Source organism: Sinohyriopsis cumingii, chromosome 1 (assembly GCF_028554795.1).
Source record: "Sinohyriopsis cumingii isolate HCF-2022 chromosome 1, ASM2855479v2, whole genome shotgun sequence".
NCBI classification, from domain to species: domain Eukaryota; kingdom Metazoa; phylum Mollusca; class Bivalvia; order Unionida; family Unionidae; genus Sinohyriopsis; species Sinohyriopsis cumingii.
The window spans coordinates 13133007-13151739 of record NC_142961.1 but is presented as its reverse complement, the minus strand read 5'-3'; the positions used below and the strand labels follow the sequence as shown (position 1 = coordinate 13151739).

At 31.7% G+C, this 18733-nt stretch overlaps 1 protein-coding gene across 1 annotated transcript in view; it reads right to left on the bottom strand.

Moving 5' to 3' along the window:
* The window catches only part of LOC149806429 (protein O-linked-mannose beta-1,2-N-acetylglucosaminyltransferase 1-like), a 139280-nt gene that overhangs the window by 55430 nt on the left and 65117 nt on the right, over window positions 1-18733 (bottom strand). The window contains exons 5-7 of the mRNA XM_089953156.1: window positions 18161-18226; window positions 1440-1553; window positions 804-921 (exon numbers count right to left, since the gene is read on the bottom strand). Of these exons, the coding sequence (XP_089809282.1) occupies window positions 804-921; window positions 1440-1553; window positions 18161-18226 (298 nt within the window). The remainder of the gene's footprint in view (window positions 1-803; window positions 922-1439; window positions 1554-18160; window positions 18227-18733) is intronic.

Genomic DNA, 18733 nt, shown 5'->3' with positions numbered 1-18733 from the left:
GCCACTTAAAGGTTTGTCTGTTTTTAATAATGGTAGCAATTTTATGACAGAACCAGAAAGCCTTCAATAGGAATTTTTTAACATGGCTGACAGGTTAACATTTATATACATAAGAAAAACAACTGACTGCAGACTGGCATCATCAGTATAAACCTGAAAGGCCTTTAAGGGGTTATGCTATCTGTTAAATTTGGTGAAAATTTGTCAAGCAATTGTATGGAAGTAGTATTAGAAGATCTGTATAATTTGTAAGCATTTGAAAAGCTTTTATCTACAATACTTTCTGACAAGTTAGGTCAATTTCAGTTGAGAGATTTTATTAAAACTTGTTCCAAGGTTTTTATTTTCTAAGTAACACAAACCATCATATCAACCTTATTTGAAAAAATTGTACTTTGTCAAATTTGCTCAAATTCTGTTGAGGAAATTTTAAAAAATCCCTAAAAGATGTTTTAATTTTTAATAACAGTGTCCATATTTAATGGCAGACAGGCATCATTTCTACAAACCTGAAAGCCCTCGTGAATGAATGCTTAGTGCCATATTTTTTGGCTGAAATCTGATCTAGTGGTTTTGAGCAAATGAAAATAGCAAATGGTGAAAGAAGAACAGTGCCATATAGTAAGTACACTTTGCCTTATGGCCAGGCGAGCTAAAAATTAGGGACTTTCAAAAGCCAGTTCATCCTTGTTTGTCCTATCTGGGTTATTTTATGAAAAATTAAATCAAAGTCATGTCTGTCAATAATTCATGTTGATTTTAAAGACTCTCTCTCCCTACTCCAAAGCATACACATTACTTACCTCCTTTCACAGTAATGAAAGCCCACATGTCCCTCCAGTTGAGACCCTCCACATACTCGCTCCCCATGTGAGACAACAATTCACGAGCAGGCTTTTTCATTTGGAATGTTCCTTCATCCTGAAATGCCACAGGAAAAATCATATTATGTCCATATGTTTATAATTAAAATTACTCATTTAGCCATTTTCAAGATCCCCATTTCATTTAAATAAAAGGATGCTTCAGTTACAGCTTTATAAGCTCTGATCACATGCAAATGTCTTAGTTTCTAGGATTTAATGTAGGCTGTAGTGACCTATTTCTATGACTTATTTGACAAAAATAAGGTGATTTCATTATAACAGACCATATTTTATTGAGTTCTTTTTAACACCTTTGTTGTTATATTATATTATCATATTTTTGGGCAAGCTAAAATCTCCCAAGGGCAAGTTAACTTTTTGCAGTCAGTTTGTCTGGGGCTTTAATAAAACTTGTCAGCCCTGCCTAATTAATTTTGTCTCTGATACGTGAGAAACAATATATAGTAGTTCCCACTTCAAGTGCACGCTTACTTGCTTTCACAACTGCATCTTGCATACATAGTGCAAAACTTATGACTACTTCATTTTCTTCTTTCTTGGTTTGATACTGACCTTGATGGCAAATATAACAATTCTTCCATCTGAAATCATGTTGAGGAAAAGGACCATTTCATCATCTTCATTCTGACTATAAGTGTCAAACACACGCTTGGCCATCACACTACCCTGCAGGAAGCCAATAAAAAACAGTTACAGAGATCCCAAAAAAAACAAAACTTCAACAATTCGTTTTTCCTAGCAGATATATTTAAACAGTGTTCTTGGGAAAAAATCATAGGTACCAATTGCATGTTACTGAATTCTGATCATCTTATGTCTGTGCAAAATATTTATACAAGAATGGTCTAAAATAAAATTGTGTGAAAGGGAATGCAATTAACTAAAGACATCAGTCTAAAGGCTGTACTTGGCAAAATTGTACATTCAGTTTTGTAAATATGGCAATACAAAATCTGCCATTACCTATAAAACTGAGCTTTATTCTGGAGTTAAGTCAACCAAGGTGGAGAAGCTATGGATGAAATATATAATACAGTGTGACCTTGCTATAACATGGTAGTCGGGAGCCACAGAACCTGACCGTGTTATAGATCGAACCATGTTATTAGCAACCAGGTCAGCTGGCTGAAGAAAATGATACATATACCAAAAAAAATTGTGGGGGGAGGGTTAGTAGGTAATAAATGCAGGCAGTAAAATATGTGTTTCATTGGCACAATTCCCATCTTAAACTGATGCATATTAAATGGGAAATACACCTGTAGTGAAAACAGAGAAGGCATATACAATATTTTACTTTATTTAGAGAATCACAAATTGGTAAACATACGTGTATACTGTTTATATACTCGTCTTATGTATAGCATGAATAGAGTATCAACACCATGTACTCACCTGCGAATCTCATCACATATATTGAATCCACAATACAAGTAATTCCATCAAAAAAATGCACACAGAGAGATTTAAAATATTCAATAATTTTGTCACAAGTCATATAGGTCTGAATTCAGTGGATAAACATAGCACAATCATGTAATGAATGATGAAGCACATTTACTTTTCAGTACATTCCAAGTCGGGAAAAGTTAGTTTGTGTTTTAAGCTACTGTTGGTAGCATTTGTAAGCACAAACTTTTTCCCTGCATAAAAGAAACTTTCACAGCACAGTAAATGAGTTCCAGTCACATTGGAAAATGAAAATATCCATCAGATTCCATGCTTTTATTTAAGTTTGGTACTGACTTCTTTGAAGAAAAGGTCTTTGTTTTTATTGAAGATTGTAGTCGGCTTTCTTTGATGAAAGGTGCATGCATCATTGAAGTCAACGCTAAAGGCCAGCTTTGGAGAAGCAAACAGATGCCCATTTCTTATTGTGACGGCAACATCAAATAACTGTACTGCATGATTGAGGCTGATTTTTCTTCCATCAGCTTAGTCCATTTTTATAATAGTCAGTGCTTCAATGAAAATGTTTTCTTTGAAATTTCAGCGAACTATTTTATCTGGTAAATTATTAAAAAAGGAATTGGCCATCGTTTGGTTGATTGTACAAGTTCCTCCCTGCCTACTGAATGGACCAACAAATAATTTTTTATTTTTTTTTACACTTGTGGTAGTGGAGTGATCCTGCCTTCCATTCATGCATCAGAAATTTAACAAAGGGTCAATGGACAATAGAGACACAGGTTTTCTGGTCTGATGACATGGATTAGCACAGGAAATGTGGGTGTTCTGAAGGATTTAATTCTGAGTGGAAAGATGAATTTTACTTACTATCCACACACAAATGTTAGTCTATGTAAATATATTAATTACTAGTGAGTGGCCAAAAATCTGACAAAAGATAGATTACGAGATAATGCCTTGTCTGGTTGATCTCCACTACCAGAAATGTCAACAATAAAAAAAAGCAGATATCTCATAACATACAGTACTCATGCTCAATGTCAACATAAGCAGATTATGATATAACAATGCACTGTTAAGATGGTTTGTCAATATGGACAAAGAAATTGTTTATGTAACAATAGATAAATTTCAGTGCATTTTATAACCAGTCTGCAGCTTCCTTTCATGGGGCCTCTGAATTTCTCCACTCCAAACCAATGGCTGTATATACAAGTTTAAACAGCCAACAATGTTGCCAATAAAAAAAAAATCATCAGATGGTATATTTTTTCACCAATAGGGAAAATAAAATCACAGTTTACGACATTGGCAAAACCCTACATGATCCTAGAATAAACATTTTACACTTTAGTTTTCATACTTTTAGTAAGAAAAAACTATTTGTGCACAAGAAAAATACAATAAAATTTCAGGAGCCATGCCACGATCATCTTGTATTGTTCATGCACGATCTCTTTCCCAAAATGATATTAAACTTCTTATGTTTATTTCGTACTTTTAAGTTGTGTTTTTGTTTGTGCGAAAAATACATGTATATAAAATTAAGGGAGCCATGCTGCAACCGTGTTAAATCCAAATTCATGTTATAATGGAGAGTGCTATAGCGGGGTCATACTGTATGCCAGCTTGAAACTCGTGTGTGATAACTTCACTCACAGTTTGATAATAAATGTGGATATGCAATCAAGGAGTATGTTGGTTTGGGAGTACTATAAAGATGGACTAGAATTCCAGTATTCTACATTTTGCTTTCTAAACTCAGTGATGCATAATGACTACTACAGGTATTTATTTACAATAACTGATGTTATATACCTAGAAATATCAAAAATGAGATGTATCTAACATTTGTACTTAATGCGATGTATCTAACAATTGTACTTAGTATGATTAACTAACATCTGTACTTAATGTGATTATCTAGCATCTGTACTTAATATGAATATCTAATATCTGTACTTAATGTGATGTATCTACCATCTGTACTCACTGTGATGTATCTAACATCCGCACTTAATGTAATGTATCTAACATCTGTACTTAATATGAATATCTAATATCTGTACTTAATGTGATGTATCTAACATCTGTACTCAATGTGATTATCTAACATCTGTACTTAATGTGATGTATCTAACAACTGTACTCAATGTGATGTATCTAACATCTGTACTCAATGTGATGTATCTAACATCTGTACTTAATATGATGTATCTAACAACTGTACTTAATGTGATGTATCTAACATCTGTACTCAATGTGATGTATCTAACATCTGTACTTAATATGATGTATCTAACATCTGTACTCAATGTGATGTATCTAACATCTGTACTCAATGTGATGTATCTAACATCTGTACTTAATGTGATGTATCTAACATCTGTACTTAATATGATGTATCTAACAACTGTACTTAATATGATTATCTAACATCTGTACTTAATGTGATGTATCTAACATCTGTACTCAATGTGATTATCTAACATCTGTACTTAATGTGATGTATCTAACATCTGTACTTAATGTGATGTATCTAACAACTCTCCTTAATATGATTATCTAACATCTGTACTCAATGTGATGTATCTAATATCTGTACTTAATGTGATGTATCTAACATCTGTACTCAATGTGATTATCTAACATCTGTACTTAATGTGGTTATCTAACATCTGTACTTAATGTAATGTATCTAACATCTGTACTTAATGTGATGTATCTAACATCTGTACTTAATATGATATATCTAACAACTGTACTTAATGTGATGTATCTAACATCTGTACTCAATGTGATGTATCTAACATCTGTACTCAATGTGATGTATCTAACATCTGTACTCAATGTGATGTATCTAACATCTGTACTCAATGTGATGTATCTAACATCTGTACTTAATGTGATGTATCTAACATCTGTACTTAATATGATTATCTAACATCTGTACTTAATATGAATATCTAATATCTGTACTTAATGTGATGTATCTAACATCTGTACTCAATGTGATTATCTAACATCTGTACTTAATGTGATGTATTTAACATCTGTACTTAATGTGATGTATCTAACATTTGTACTTAATGCGATGTATCTAACAACTGTACTTAATATGATTAACATCTGTACTTAATGTGATGTATCTAACATCTGTACTCAATGTGATGTATCTAACATCTGTACTTAATGTGATGTATCTAACATCTAAACTTAATATGATTATCTAACATCTGTACTTAAAATGAATATCTAATATCTGTACTTAATGTGATGTATCTAACATCTGTGCTCAATGTGATTATCTAACATCTGTACTTAATGTGATGTATCTAACATCTGTACTTAATGTGATGTATCTAACATTTGTACTTAATGCGATGTATCTAACAACTGTACTTAATATGATTAACATCTGTACTTAATGTGATGTATCTAACATCTGTACTCAATGTGATGTATCTAACATCTGTACTTAATGTGATTATCTAACATCTGTACTTAATGTGATTATCTAACATCTGTACTTAATGTGATGTATCTAACATTTGTACTTAATGTGATTATCTAACATTTGTACTTAATGTGATTATCTAACATCTGTACTTAATATGAATATCTAATATCTGTACTTAATGTGATGTATCTAACATTTGTACTTAATGTGATTATCTAACATTTGTACTTAATGTGATTATCTAACATCTGTACTTAATATGAATATCTAACATCTGTACTTAATGTGATGTATCTAACATCTGTACTCAATGTGATTATCTAACATCTGTACTTAATGTGATGTATCTAACATCTGTACTTAATGTGATGTATCTAACATTTGTACTTAATGCGATGTATCTAACAACTGTACTTAATATGATTAACATCTGTACTTAATGTGATGTATCTAACATCTGTACTTAATTTGATGTATCTAACATCTGTACTTAATGTGATTATCTAACATCTGTACTTAATGTGATGTATATAACACCTGTACTTAATGTGATGTATCTAACATTTGTACTTAATGTGATTATCTAACATTTGTACTTAATGTGATTATCTAACATCTGTACTTAATATGAATATCTAATATCTGTACTTAATGTGATGTATCTAACATCTGTACTTAATGTGATGTATCTAACATCTGTACTTAATGTGATTATCTAACATCTGTATTTAATGTGATTATCTAACATCTGTACTTAATGTGATGTATATAACACCTGTACTTAATGTGATGTATCTAACATCTGTACTTAATGTGATTATCTAACATCTGTACTTAATGCAATGTATATAATACCTGTACTTAATGTGATGTATCTAACATTTGTACTTAATGTGATTATCTAACATTTGTACTTAATGTGATTATCTAACATCTGTACTTAATGTGATGTATATAACACCTGTACTTAATATGATTATCTAACATCTGTACTTAATGTGATGTATATAACACATGTACTTAATGTGATGTATCTAACATTTGTACTTAATGTGATGCATATAACACCTGTACTTAATTTGATTATCTAACATCTGTACTTAATGTGATTATCTAACATCTGTACTTAATGTGATGTATATAACACCTGTACTTAATGTGATGTATCTAACATCTGTACTTAATGTGATTATCTAACATCTGTACTTAATGCAATGTATATAATACCTGTACTTAATGTGATTATCTAACATTTGTACTTAATGTGATTATCTAACATCTGTACTTAATGTGATGTATATAACACCTGTACTTAATATGATTATCTAACATCTGTACTTAATGTGATGTATATAACACATGTACTTAATGTGATGTATCTAACATTTGTACTTAATGTGATGTATATAACACCTGTACTTAATATGATTATCTAACATCTGTACTTAATGTGATTATCTTACATCTGAACTTAATGTGGTTATCTAACATCTGTACTTAATGTGATGTACATAACACCTGTACTTAATATGATTATCTAACATCTGTACTTAATGTGATGTATATAACACCTGTACTTAAAATGATGTATCTAACATCTGTACTTAATGTGATTATCTACCATCTGTACTCACTGTGATGTATCTAACATCTGTACTTAATGTAATGTATCTAACATCTGTACTTAATATGATTATCTAACATCTGTACTTAATATGAATATCTAACATCTGTACTTAATGTGATGTATCTAACATCTGTACTTAATGTGATGTATCTAACATCTGTACTTAATGTGATGTATATAACACCTGTACTTAATGTGATGTATCTAACATTTGTACTTAATGTGATTATCTAACATCTGTACTTAATGTGATTATCTAACATCTGTACTTAATGTGATGTATATAATACCTGTACTTAATGTGATGTATCTAACATTTGTACTTAATGTGATTATCTAACATTTGTACTTAATGTGATTATCTAACATCTGTACTTAATGTGATGTATATAACACCTGTACTTAATATGATTATATAACATCTGTACTTAATGTGATGTATATAACACCTGTACTTAATGTGATGTATATAACACCTGTACTTAATGTGATGTATCTAACATTTGTACTTAATGTGATGTATATAACACCTGTACTTAATGATTATCTAACATCTGTACTTAATGTGATTATCTAACACCTGTACTTAATGTGATGTATCTAACATTTGTACTTAATATGATGTATATAACACCTGTACTTAATATGATTATCTAACATCTGTACTTAATGTGATTATCTTACATCTGTACTTAATGTGGTTATCTAACATCTGTACTTAATGTGATGTATATAACACCTGTACTTAATGTGATGTATCTAACATTTGTACTTAATGTGATTATCTAACATTTGTACTTAATGTGATTATCTAACATCTGTACTTAATGTGATGTATATAACACCTGTACTTAATATGATTATCTAACATCTGTACTTAATGTGATGTATATAACACCTGTACTTAATGTGATGTATCTAACAGTTGTACTTAATGTGATGCATATAACACCTGTACTTAATATGATTATCTAACATCTGTACTTAATGTGATGTATATAACACCTGTACTTAATGTGATGTATCTAACATTTGTACTTAATGTGATGCATATAACACCTGTACTTAATATGATTATCTAACATCTGTACTTAATGTGATTATCTAACACCTGTACTTAATGTGACGTATCTAACATTTGTACTTAATATGATGTATATAACACCTGTACTTAATATGATTATCTAACATCTGTACTTAATGTGATGTATATAACACCTGTACTTAATGTGATGTATCTAACATTTGTACTTAATGTGATGTATATAACACCTGTACTTAATGTGATTATCTAACATCTGTACTTAATGTGATGTATATAACACCTGTACTTAATATGATTATCTAACACCTGTACTTAATGTGATGTATATAACACCTGTACTTAATGTGATGTATCTAACATTTGTACTTAATGTGATGTATATAACACCTGTACTTAATATGATTATCTAACATCTGTACTTAATGTGATGTATATAACACCTGTACTTAATGTGATTATCTAACATTTGTACTTAATGTGATGTATATAACACCTGTACTTAATATGATTATCTAACATCTGTACTTAATGTGATGTATATAACACCTGTACTTAATGTGATGTATCTAACCTTTGTACTTAATGTGATGTATATAACACCTGTACTTAATATGATTATCTGACATCTGTACTTAACGTGATTATCTTACATCTGTACTTAATGTGATTATCTAACATCTGTACTTAATGTGATGTATATAACACCTGTACTTAATGTGATGTATCTAACATTTGTACTTAATGTGATGTATATAACACCTGTACTTAATGTGATTATCTAACATCTGTACTAAATGTGATGTATATAACACCTGTACTTAATGTGATGTATCTAACATTTGTACTTAATGTGATGTATATAACACCTGTACTTAATATGATTATCTAACATCTGTACTAAATGTGATGTATATAACACCTGTACTTAATGTGATGTATCTAACATTTGTACTTAATGTGATGTATATAACACCTGTACTTAATATGATTATCTTACATCTGTACTTAATGTGATTATCTAACATCTGTACTTAATGTGATGTATCTAACATCTCTACTTAATATGATTATCTAAGATCTGTACTTAATATGATTATCTAACATCTCTACTTGATGTGATTATCTAACATCTGTACTTAATGTGATGTATCTAACATCTGTACTTGATGTGATTATCTAACATCTGTACTTAATGTGATTATCTAACATCTGTACATAATATGATTATCTAACATCTGCACTTAATGTGATGTATTTAATATCTGTACTTAATGTGATTATCTAACATCTGTACATAATGATTATCTAACATCTGCACTTAATGTGATGTATCTAATATCTGTACTTAATGTGATTATCTAACATCTGTACTCACTGTGATGTATCTAACATCTGTACTTAATATGATGTATATAACACCTGTACTTAGTATGATTATCTAACATCTGTACATAATATGATTATCTAACATCTCTACTTGATGTGATTATCTAACATCTGCACTTAATATGATTATCTAACATCTGCACTTAATATGATTATCTAACATCTGCACTTAATGTGATGTATCTAATATCTGTACTTAATGTAATGTATCTAACATTTGTACTTAATGTGATTATCTAACATCTGTACATAATGATTATCTAACATCTGCACTTAATGTGATGTATCTAATATCTGTACTTAATGTGATTATCTAACATCTGTACTTAATGTGATTATCTAACATCTGCACTTAATGTAATGTATTTAACATCTGTACTTAATGTGATTATCTAACATCTGTACTTAATATGAATATCTAACATCTGTATTCTACAAGAGGCTATTTGACAGTGTAATAGACTGTCTTTAGGACTTTTATGGATCTTGTGTATCACAGATTCAATCTTCTAAAGATATACATGCATGTAGACCTCAAGGTGGTGCTAATGCATAATATTATACATGCATGTAGACCTTAAGTGGTGCTAATGCATAATATTATAGATGCATGTAGGCCTTAAGTGGTGCTAATGCATAATATTATACATGCATGTAGACCTTAAGTGGTGCTAATGCATAATATTATACATGCATGTAGACCTTAAGTGGTGCTAATGCATAATATTATACATGCATGTAGACCTTAAGGTGGTGCTAATGCATAATATTATACATGCATGTAGACCTTAAGTGGTGCTAATGCATAATATTATACATGCATGTAGACCTTAAGTGGTGCTAATGCATAATATTATACATGCATGTAGACCTTAAGGTGGTACTAATGCATAATATTATAGATCTTTTGCAAGCATTATGATGACACCTTGATGATCCAAAATTATTAGGTATTACTATTAAGATAGGTGATTCCTCTTTGCTGTTTATGTTGTGATTTAGTTGAAAATCTTGCAGAATGTGGTGATAACTTGGGTACAATTATTTCTGTTTTAGAAAATGCATGTACATTGAATGTTTTTATTTTAGGACAGTGATTCTCAAATTTGTTGAGTATTAGGACCCCTTCTTAACTTCAAAAAACTTCATGGATGCCATTTGCTAATAGTTGTACTTTACAGCTCTGTTAATTGAAAAAATTAATGACAAATAACGGTTATGATCTCAGCAACCATTGTAAATGAATTACATTTTATTCATCCTAACAACAAATACAAACATTCTGAAAAATAGTATATGTGCGAGGCGTATTATTGAGTCAGTCAGTCTTGGACCCCTTGGAATAACCACGTAGCCCACCTGGAGATCCATGCCCCACAGGTTGAGAACCACTATTTTAGGAGATTGGACTGCTAATACACTCAGATCCACTCCCTTAACCAATTTTGTGACGATTAACATTTTATCAGATCAAACTTAACATGTATTGTAGACCACACAATACATCTCACTTTTCTCAGTTACTTGCACAATACTGTCTCTTGGTTGAATCATTATGTCTCTACAATAATCTGTTCATTCCACTGTAAGTGATACAAGAATAATCCATATACCCTGGCAGAAAATGACCACAGTGACACTATAATGACTAACTTACTTCCTGGTCTTGATTCATGCATATATTAACTCTTATATCTGAAATATATTAAATGGCCAGACTTCACTGTGGACAAAAACTAAATTATAAAAACAATTATGCACTCTTCTGAAACAAGATACAGATCCTTTCCTGTGTAGTGGTCTATAATGATCATGGATTTTGTAATACCATATTGTGTAGTGGTCTACAATGATCATGACTGTAGTAATACCATATTGTGTAGTGGTCTACAATGATCATGGATTCAGTAATACCATATTGTGTAGTGGTCTATAATGATCATGACTGTAGTAATTCCATATTGTGTAGTGGTCTAAAATGAGCATGGATTTAGTAATCCCATATTGTGTAGTGGTCTAAAATGAGCATGGATTTAGTAATCCCATATTGTGTAGTGGTCTATAATGATCATGGTTTTAGTAACCCTATATTGTGTAGTGGTCTATAATGGTCATGACAGTAGCAATTCCATATTGTGAAGTGGTCTATAATGATCATGGATTTAGTAATCCCATATTCTGTAGTGGTCTGTAAATATCATGGCTGTAGTAATCCCATATTGTTTAGTGGTATACCATGATGATGACTGTAGTAATTTCATATTGTGTAGTGGTCTATAATGATCATAGCTGTAGTAATCCCATATTGTGTAGTGGTCTATAATGATCATGACTATAGTACTCCCATATTGTGTAGTGGTCTATAATGATCATGGATTTAGTAATCCTATATTGTGTAGTGGTCTATAATGATCATGACTGTGGTAATCCTATATTGTGTAGTGGTCTATAATAATCATGGATTTAGTAATCCTATATTGTGCAGTGGTCTATAATGATCATGGGTTTATTAATCCCATATTATGTAGTGGTCTATAATGATCATGGGTTTAGTAATCCCATATTGTGCAGTGGTCTATAATGATCATGGATTTAGTAATCCCATATTGTGTAGTGGTCTATAATAATCATGGGTTTATTAATCCCATATTGTGTAGTGGTCTATAATGATCATGGATTTAGTAATCCCATATTGTGTAGTGGTCTATAATGATCATGGATTTAGTAATCCCATATTCTGTTGTGGTCTATAATGATCACGTATGTAGTGATCTTGTGCACATGAAACAGATTCATGGGTTTTATACAGACATAGTTCCAACTCAGTAAAGACTTAGGAAGAAAATGTTGTTATGACTCTATGGTCATAAACTAAGTAACAGAAAAAATTGACACCAACAAGATTTGTAAAACTCAACAACTAATTTAATTCTCATAGTTATAAAAGAAAATGTGAGAGGAACTTAACAGTATTATGAAGTGAATCAAAATAATCCTATAGAGCCGTATTATAGTCCAAAGGAATGAAGAGTTCCATATAAACTTCAGAACAGAAATGTACTGGTCCACCAAGAATCATAACATTGTCAAAATGGCACTTTCCAGTACTCCTTTGAACAATTCACAATAGTTCCAGAATAATATTCTAGTCCAAAAATGAGCACCTTCTATTTCCACTGAACAGCCCAAACAAATGTTTTTCCTCTTAAATAATATCTAAGATCAACACAAAACATGTCTGCAGACTTGATGTTACAACAAGAACAAAACAAATAAGAATGACTCCAAAATAGTAACGAGTCAGATTGATCAGTTCTCTCCTTATATACACCTTCAGGAGTCTATTACGATTATATGTTGCAATACACCTGACATAACAGATCTTACTAATATTTCAAAATACCTATTCATATGACCTAACTCATCCAATAGGACTTAATTTTATTAAGATACCAACAGACATATCTGCCCAGTGGGGAAAAAGCCAAATGTCATAAAAATATTTACTAATAATCTTATTTTTAGTAACTGTCAACACATATGTAAGCATCTATTTATAGATCCCTTGTTGTTGTTCTTGTTGTAGGGTTTAACGCCATTTTTCAGCACACGATAGGCTATACATGGCGGCCAGTATTAATGGTGGAGGAAGAACCCAGGAAATCCCCAGAAAGAACCACCGACCCTCGAGAAGCTACTGGCAAGCTTTCTCACATACCCACATTGGCCGAATCCGAGACTCGAACCCATGTAGACAGAGGTGAGATGGCAGTGATCTGTAACGAAGAGCGCTTTAGACCACTCGGGGCCCCATAGATGCCTTGCAATTGTAAATTCTTTAATGTCTTAAAATAGACCCTATGCACAATTTACAGCAACAAATAAAAATTACAAAAACTAAAGATAAAATCATGTACCATACACAACAATGCAAATCTGGTCACCATGTGATCAAATCTGGTCACTGGGTTGGAATGACTGTATGAAAGAACGGCACAACTATGTATGAAATGTTTACCTTATGTGGCATGATAATGGTAAAACCTCATTTAAGGCCTCAGAGTAAATGAATGCATCAAACTAACTCAATACTATGCCCTTCAACTATATAAGAAAGAATTAAAACACAGAGAAGACAAACTCATAAATCAAATAGAAAATTCAGACCAACATAAATTCTGAAAGCAGGTTAAGCAAAATTCTACTACCACTTCTAAAAGGTTGATAATTAGCAAAGATGGGAGTCATGACTGAAATAATATATGCAACAAGTGGAAAAATCATTTTTTTCAACATTACTCAAAAGTGTAAACAATGATTTGAATAAGGATTTTGTTCTTGCTGCATGCATGTATCTTGTTTTACTGAGCCAATCTCATTGTCTGAGATGTCCAGGGTCCATTTATATGCAAATCTTTTGCGCAAAATTGAAGTCACCCAAGATCTTTAAAAGTTAAACTTACAGATGAAGTTTTAATCTGTGATCTACAAAGTTGCATGATTTCATCAAAACTGAAATTATAATATACACTTTTTTAAGACTACTGGTTTCTTAACTACTTGGTAGAAAAACATATTTGGGGTATTTATTTTATTAAAAGCCAAAAATACAAAATATAAATTTCAAATAATTTGTTATAATGGCAGTGTATATATAAGGACCCATAAAATAAATGCACAATACATGTGATATACAAATGTCAATTGTTTCCAACACGTTAACATGGTGACATCAAAACCTTATTTCACCAAACATATACAACTTTATTCCAAATATTTAAGAATTTCAAATGAGGCACAGTTTTAAAAATACTTTTTATTTGCAAGTAAATTTATAAAAATTAACAAAGTTTTTTAAGTTCTTAATGAAGCAAATAAGTAATAGAAAAATAATAAAAAATAACTCTAACCATGTAAAGAATCTTAATCACAACACTGTATATAATTTATGGCAGCCTGCAACTGTACATTTTATATAATAATGCTGCTAGTTTACATCCTTTTTTCAGTTACAAATTATTGATTCATTTTAATACTCAAGATGTCTTGTTTGCCAATTTTTACAAATTGTTCGATTTAAATGTATTTAAATGTATACCCATGTTCTCTAGAATTTATTTTGCAAGGACCATTCTCAAGGGTCAATGTCACGAGTTACTTCACTTGCTTTCCTTTAAAGAGAGAAAACAGTATTTCTGAGCAAACAGTTCAGAAATATTTCTAAACTGCACAGATCTTGCTCATAATTAAACTTGGTGGACCTCATCATGTTTTTTAAATGTTTTTTTACCTTGTTTACTCAAAATCTGAAATACGGTACTGAATCTGTAATGGTTCATCCAATCAGATGAAAGATCAACTCATTACTGAACTAACATGAGATCTTGATCAAATAAGCCGTATTCTTTTATTTCAAGTTTTATCAAAATCTTTTCAGAAATAAGTCCTCCAGGGTGGTAACAAGACTAGCCTAATTAATATCAATAAATTTCATTCATTAGTGAACTCATCCCGGAGCTTCATGATATAATCCCATTGTCGAAATATGTTAAAAATCAAATTAGAATTATGGCTTCCGAAATGGTAATATGCTCAGACAATCAAATCCAAGATCACCTCATTAATATGCATCTCTCTTGTTCATTGAATTTATCAGAGATTTTGATGATATGAGCATATATTCCAAGCTTGATCACCATCAAATTAGAAATACCAACTCCAGAGTTATAGCAAGCTCAGCCAATCAAATGCAAGACGACCTAGTTAATATGCATGGATCTTTTTCATTTCAGAATTTTTCTGAGACCCTGATGATGTAATAAATTCCAAGTTTTATTAAAATTTGATCAGAAACATAGCCACTACAGTGTTAACAAGCAAAGTTAATCAGACACAAGATCACCAGAGAGCTCTTTCATATTCAAGCTCCTCTGAGATACTGATGGTATAAACCTCTATTTCAAGTTTGAGACAAACATGGCCTCTAGAGTGGTAACAAAAAATATTCACAAAGGATGACAGACAAGTGGCTATACCATATGCTCACATGGCAATATGAACCAAAAATCAAACTGATCTAGACCTTCTTAATGCAGAGCCCCCAACCAAATTTTAAGTTGATGGGCAGAGTTACAAGTCATACATGAACCGGTACTCCATATAAATTTCACAGCAAAGAATGAAAATCAAATTTGGCAAAGATTTTGTATTGAAAAGACTCATGCCAAATTAGATTTCAATGCATGAAAAGTCCTTAAAAGTTATTGAGCAGAAATGAAATAGAAGGGCAAAGGTCTATGTAAAACAGGGGACTTAACTCCACACAATTTAGCTGGAGAAAGGCGAAAACCTAATTGATGCAAATCTTCTTAACATAACTCCTCATACCAAATTTAATTATTTAAATAATTCTTTCCCAGCTGGAATCTACTTTCAAAGTCATTGTCATCATCACAATCATGAGACAGTAATTGCCAAATGAAGTCATCATTTGAAGACAAATCAAGATGGGAGCCAGCCTTTTTGAGTTTTTCAGGTAGTCCATGTTTTAACCAGCATTTGTAAAATTTCATTGCTAAATGCATGATAAAACTATGACAGAATGTTTGTTCCAGGGCCCAATGTACAATCAAACTAAGATTCATAGCCATTCATGTCATGTTTAAGTATATATAGGTATAAACTGTTGCTTACTTCAAAAATGTCATATTCTGTGGCAAGTGGTACAGGACTTCTAGTAAATGCACAACTTATGCTTTGGCAATACTTTAAGGGTCATGTCCTTCAAAATTTATTACGCAGAAATGAAATTGAAAAGTAAAGTTCATAAAAATGTTTCCTGGAAAATAGTGAAAATTGTACAGTGGTCCCCCTCTTATATGGCCACCCTTCTGCACTGGGAAAGTGGCCTTATAAGATGGGGGGGCCTTTCCAAAGGGGGACTAAATTTTATTTGCTAAGTATATGTAATGTACACAATAAGAAAGCGACATACTTCACATCATTTAATATCTTCATTTAAAAGTAACATTAATTATTAAAAGGTTCTTATTGCCTTACGAATAGACTTATTATTTCAACTAAATATATATTAATAGTTCTTATTCTTGATGTAAGCATGATATGCAAGCAGGTACTGTTGTCATGCACATTGCAAAACCATTCAAAAATGTCATTTAAATCTTGGTACATAAATGATTCTCTTTTCATTTGCTCCATTTTCCCACTGCTGCTGCATAATTTCCTTATTGGTTACGATGTTTATTCTAGTCTTTTCAACATAAAATTGTTTCATTAAAGTCTTTTCTACATACAACTGTTCAGCAAGTCCCCCCTCCCCACCCCACTTGGTCGTCAAGTAGAATAACCGACTTCCTTCTAAAATAATAAATAACATGTCTCTGTTTATGTGATGATATGTTAATACCTGGTAATGATTTATTCGGATGTTGCTAACTGTATGCAATTAAATTATGCAGATGAAACTTTTGTAGAGTGGACTAAATGCCATCTTCATAAAGGAAGCAATAAATGTATTGTCACTGACTTTTTGGTCTTTGCTTGGTACCCTATTATGTTCGAGGTTAATTTCTCTGTGTGTGTTAATCCATAAAATCTATTTTTAGCCTATGCTGATCATATTATGATCTTGACAATAACGTCCAGTTGTAATCATCAAAGAGAATAACTCGACACCCGTGTGAAGCCCAAAACTCTATCACAACATGGTCAAGCCCATTTCCTGTAAACGTCAGCTTTTAGAGATAATGATATAATATTAATCTTAGTGTTATATGTACTTTAGTCAAAACTTCTTTCAGTAACAGAAACCTGATATTGGGAGACATGCATTGATGGTAGAGATAATCTTATTACTTACCTACATCACGATATGAATTAATTATTGGTTCTGGACAGATTTGAAATGAAAAGTGTCCGCTTGTGAGGGGAACTTTTTACATTTTTGTACTAATATGCTGGCCGCTGGTCGCGTTAGAGGGGTGGCCATTCTTGAGGGGTACTTATTAACACAGTCTCGTTGGTGTCAATGGATTTTGGCCATCAAAAGTGGGTGGTCGCTGGTCAGAAGGGGGCCGTTCAAGAGGGGGACTACTGTATTTGACTCTTATCTTCTTAACCAAAAGACTTCAAGTCCTTCAAACATTAAAAAGTGGAAACAAAATATATGATGGACATGATGTTATGGGATTTATTGGACAGATGGGGGTACAAACACATGTCCTGTTCAAAGATTTGGCATGGAAAAGGTCTAAATAGCAATCAAAAAGCCTGTCCCTGACAAGTGACTGATGGCAAGATGTGGTTTTAAGATACTATTGACTTACAGATGCCTGATTGAGAACCACAATATGGATGCCACGATCTTTATCGAAACCTTCATTATGCACCACCTGTTAGCAAAGAAAATACAAAATTATTTTATCATCATTTGTATTTTACATTTTTAGGAAAATATATATTGTTGACAAAAAAACTGATTCTAAAACAAGTTATAAAAAAGCATATCACACTGTCACATATCTGTGTGCATCAAGTTGACATTGCATTGTATTTAAAAGAAAATAAAGATTAGTATTGTTGCTGTTTTGTAATTACACATACAGCATAACTTTGTAATTACACCTACAGTATGACCTTTGTAATTACACATACAGCATTACCTTTGTAATTACACATGCAGGATGACCTTTGTAATTACACATAATTATTACCTTTGTAATTACACATGCAGGATGACCTTTGTAATTACACATAAGTATTACCTTTGTAATTACAGATACAGGCTTAGCTCTGTGAGTTCTGGTTCCATTGAACTATCATGATATGTTAGCTTTACTCACTCAGTCGACTCACTTACTGTGGCTTGTGCAAGGTGTCATATCTCACCTCAATGCATG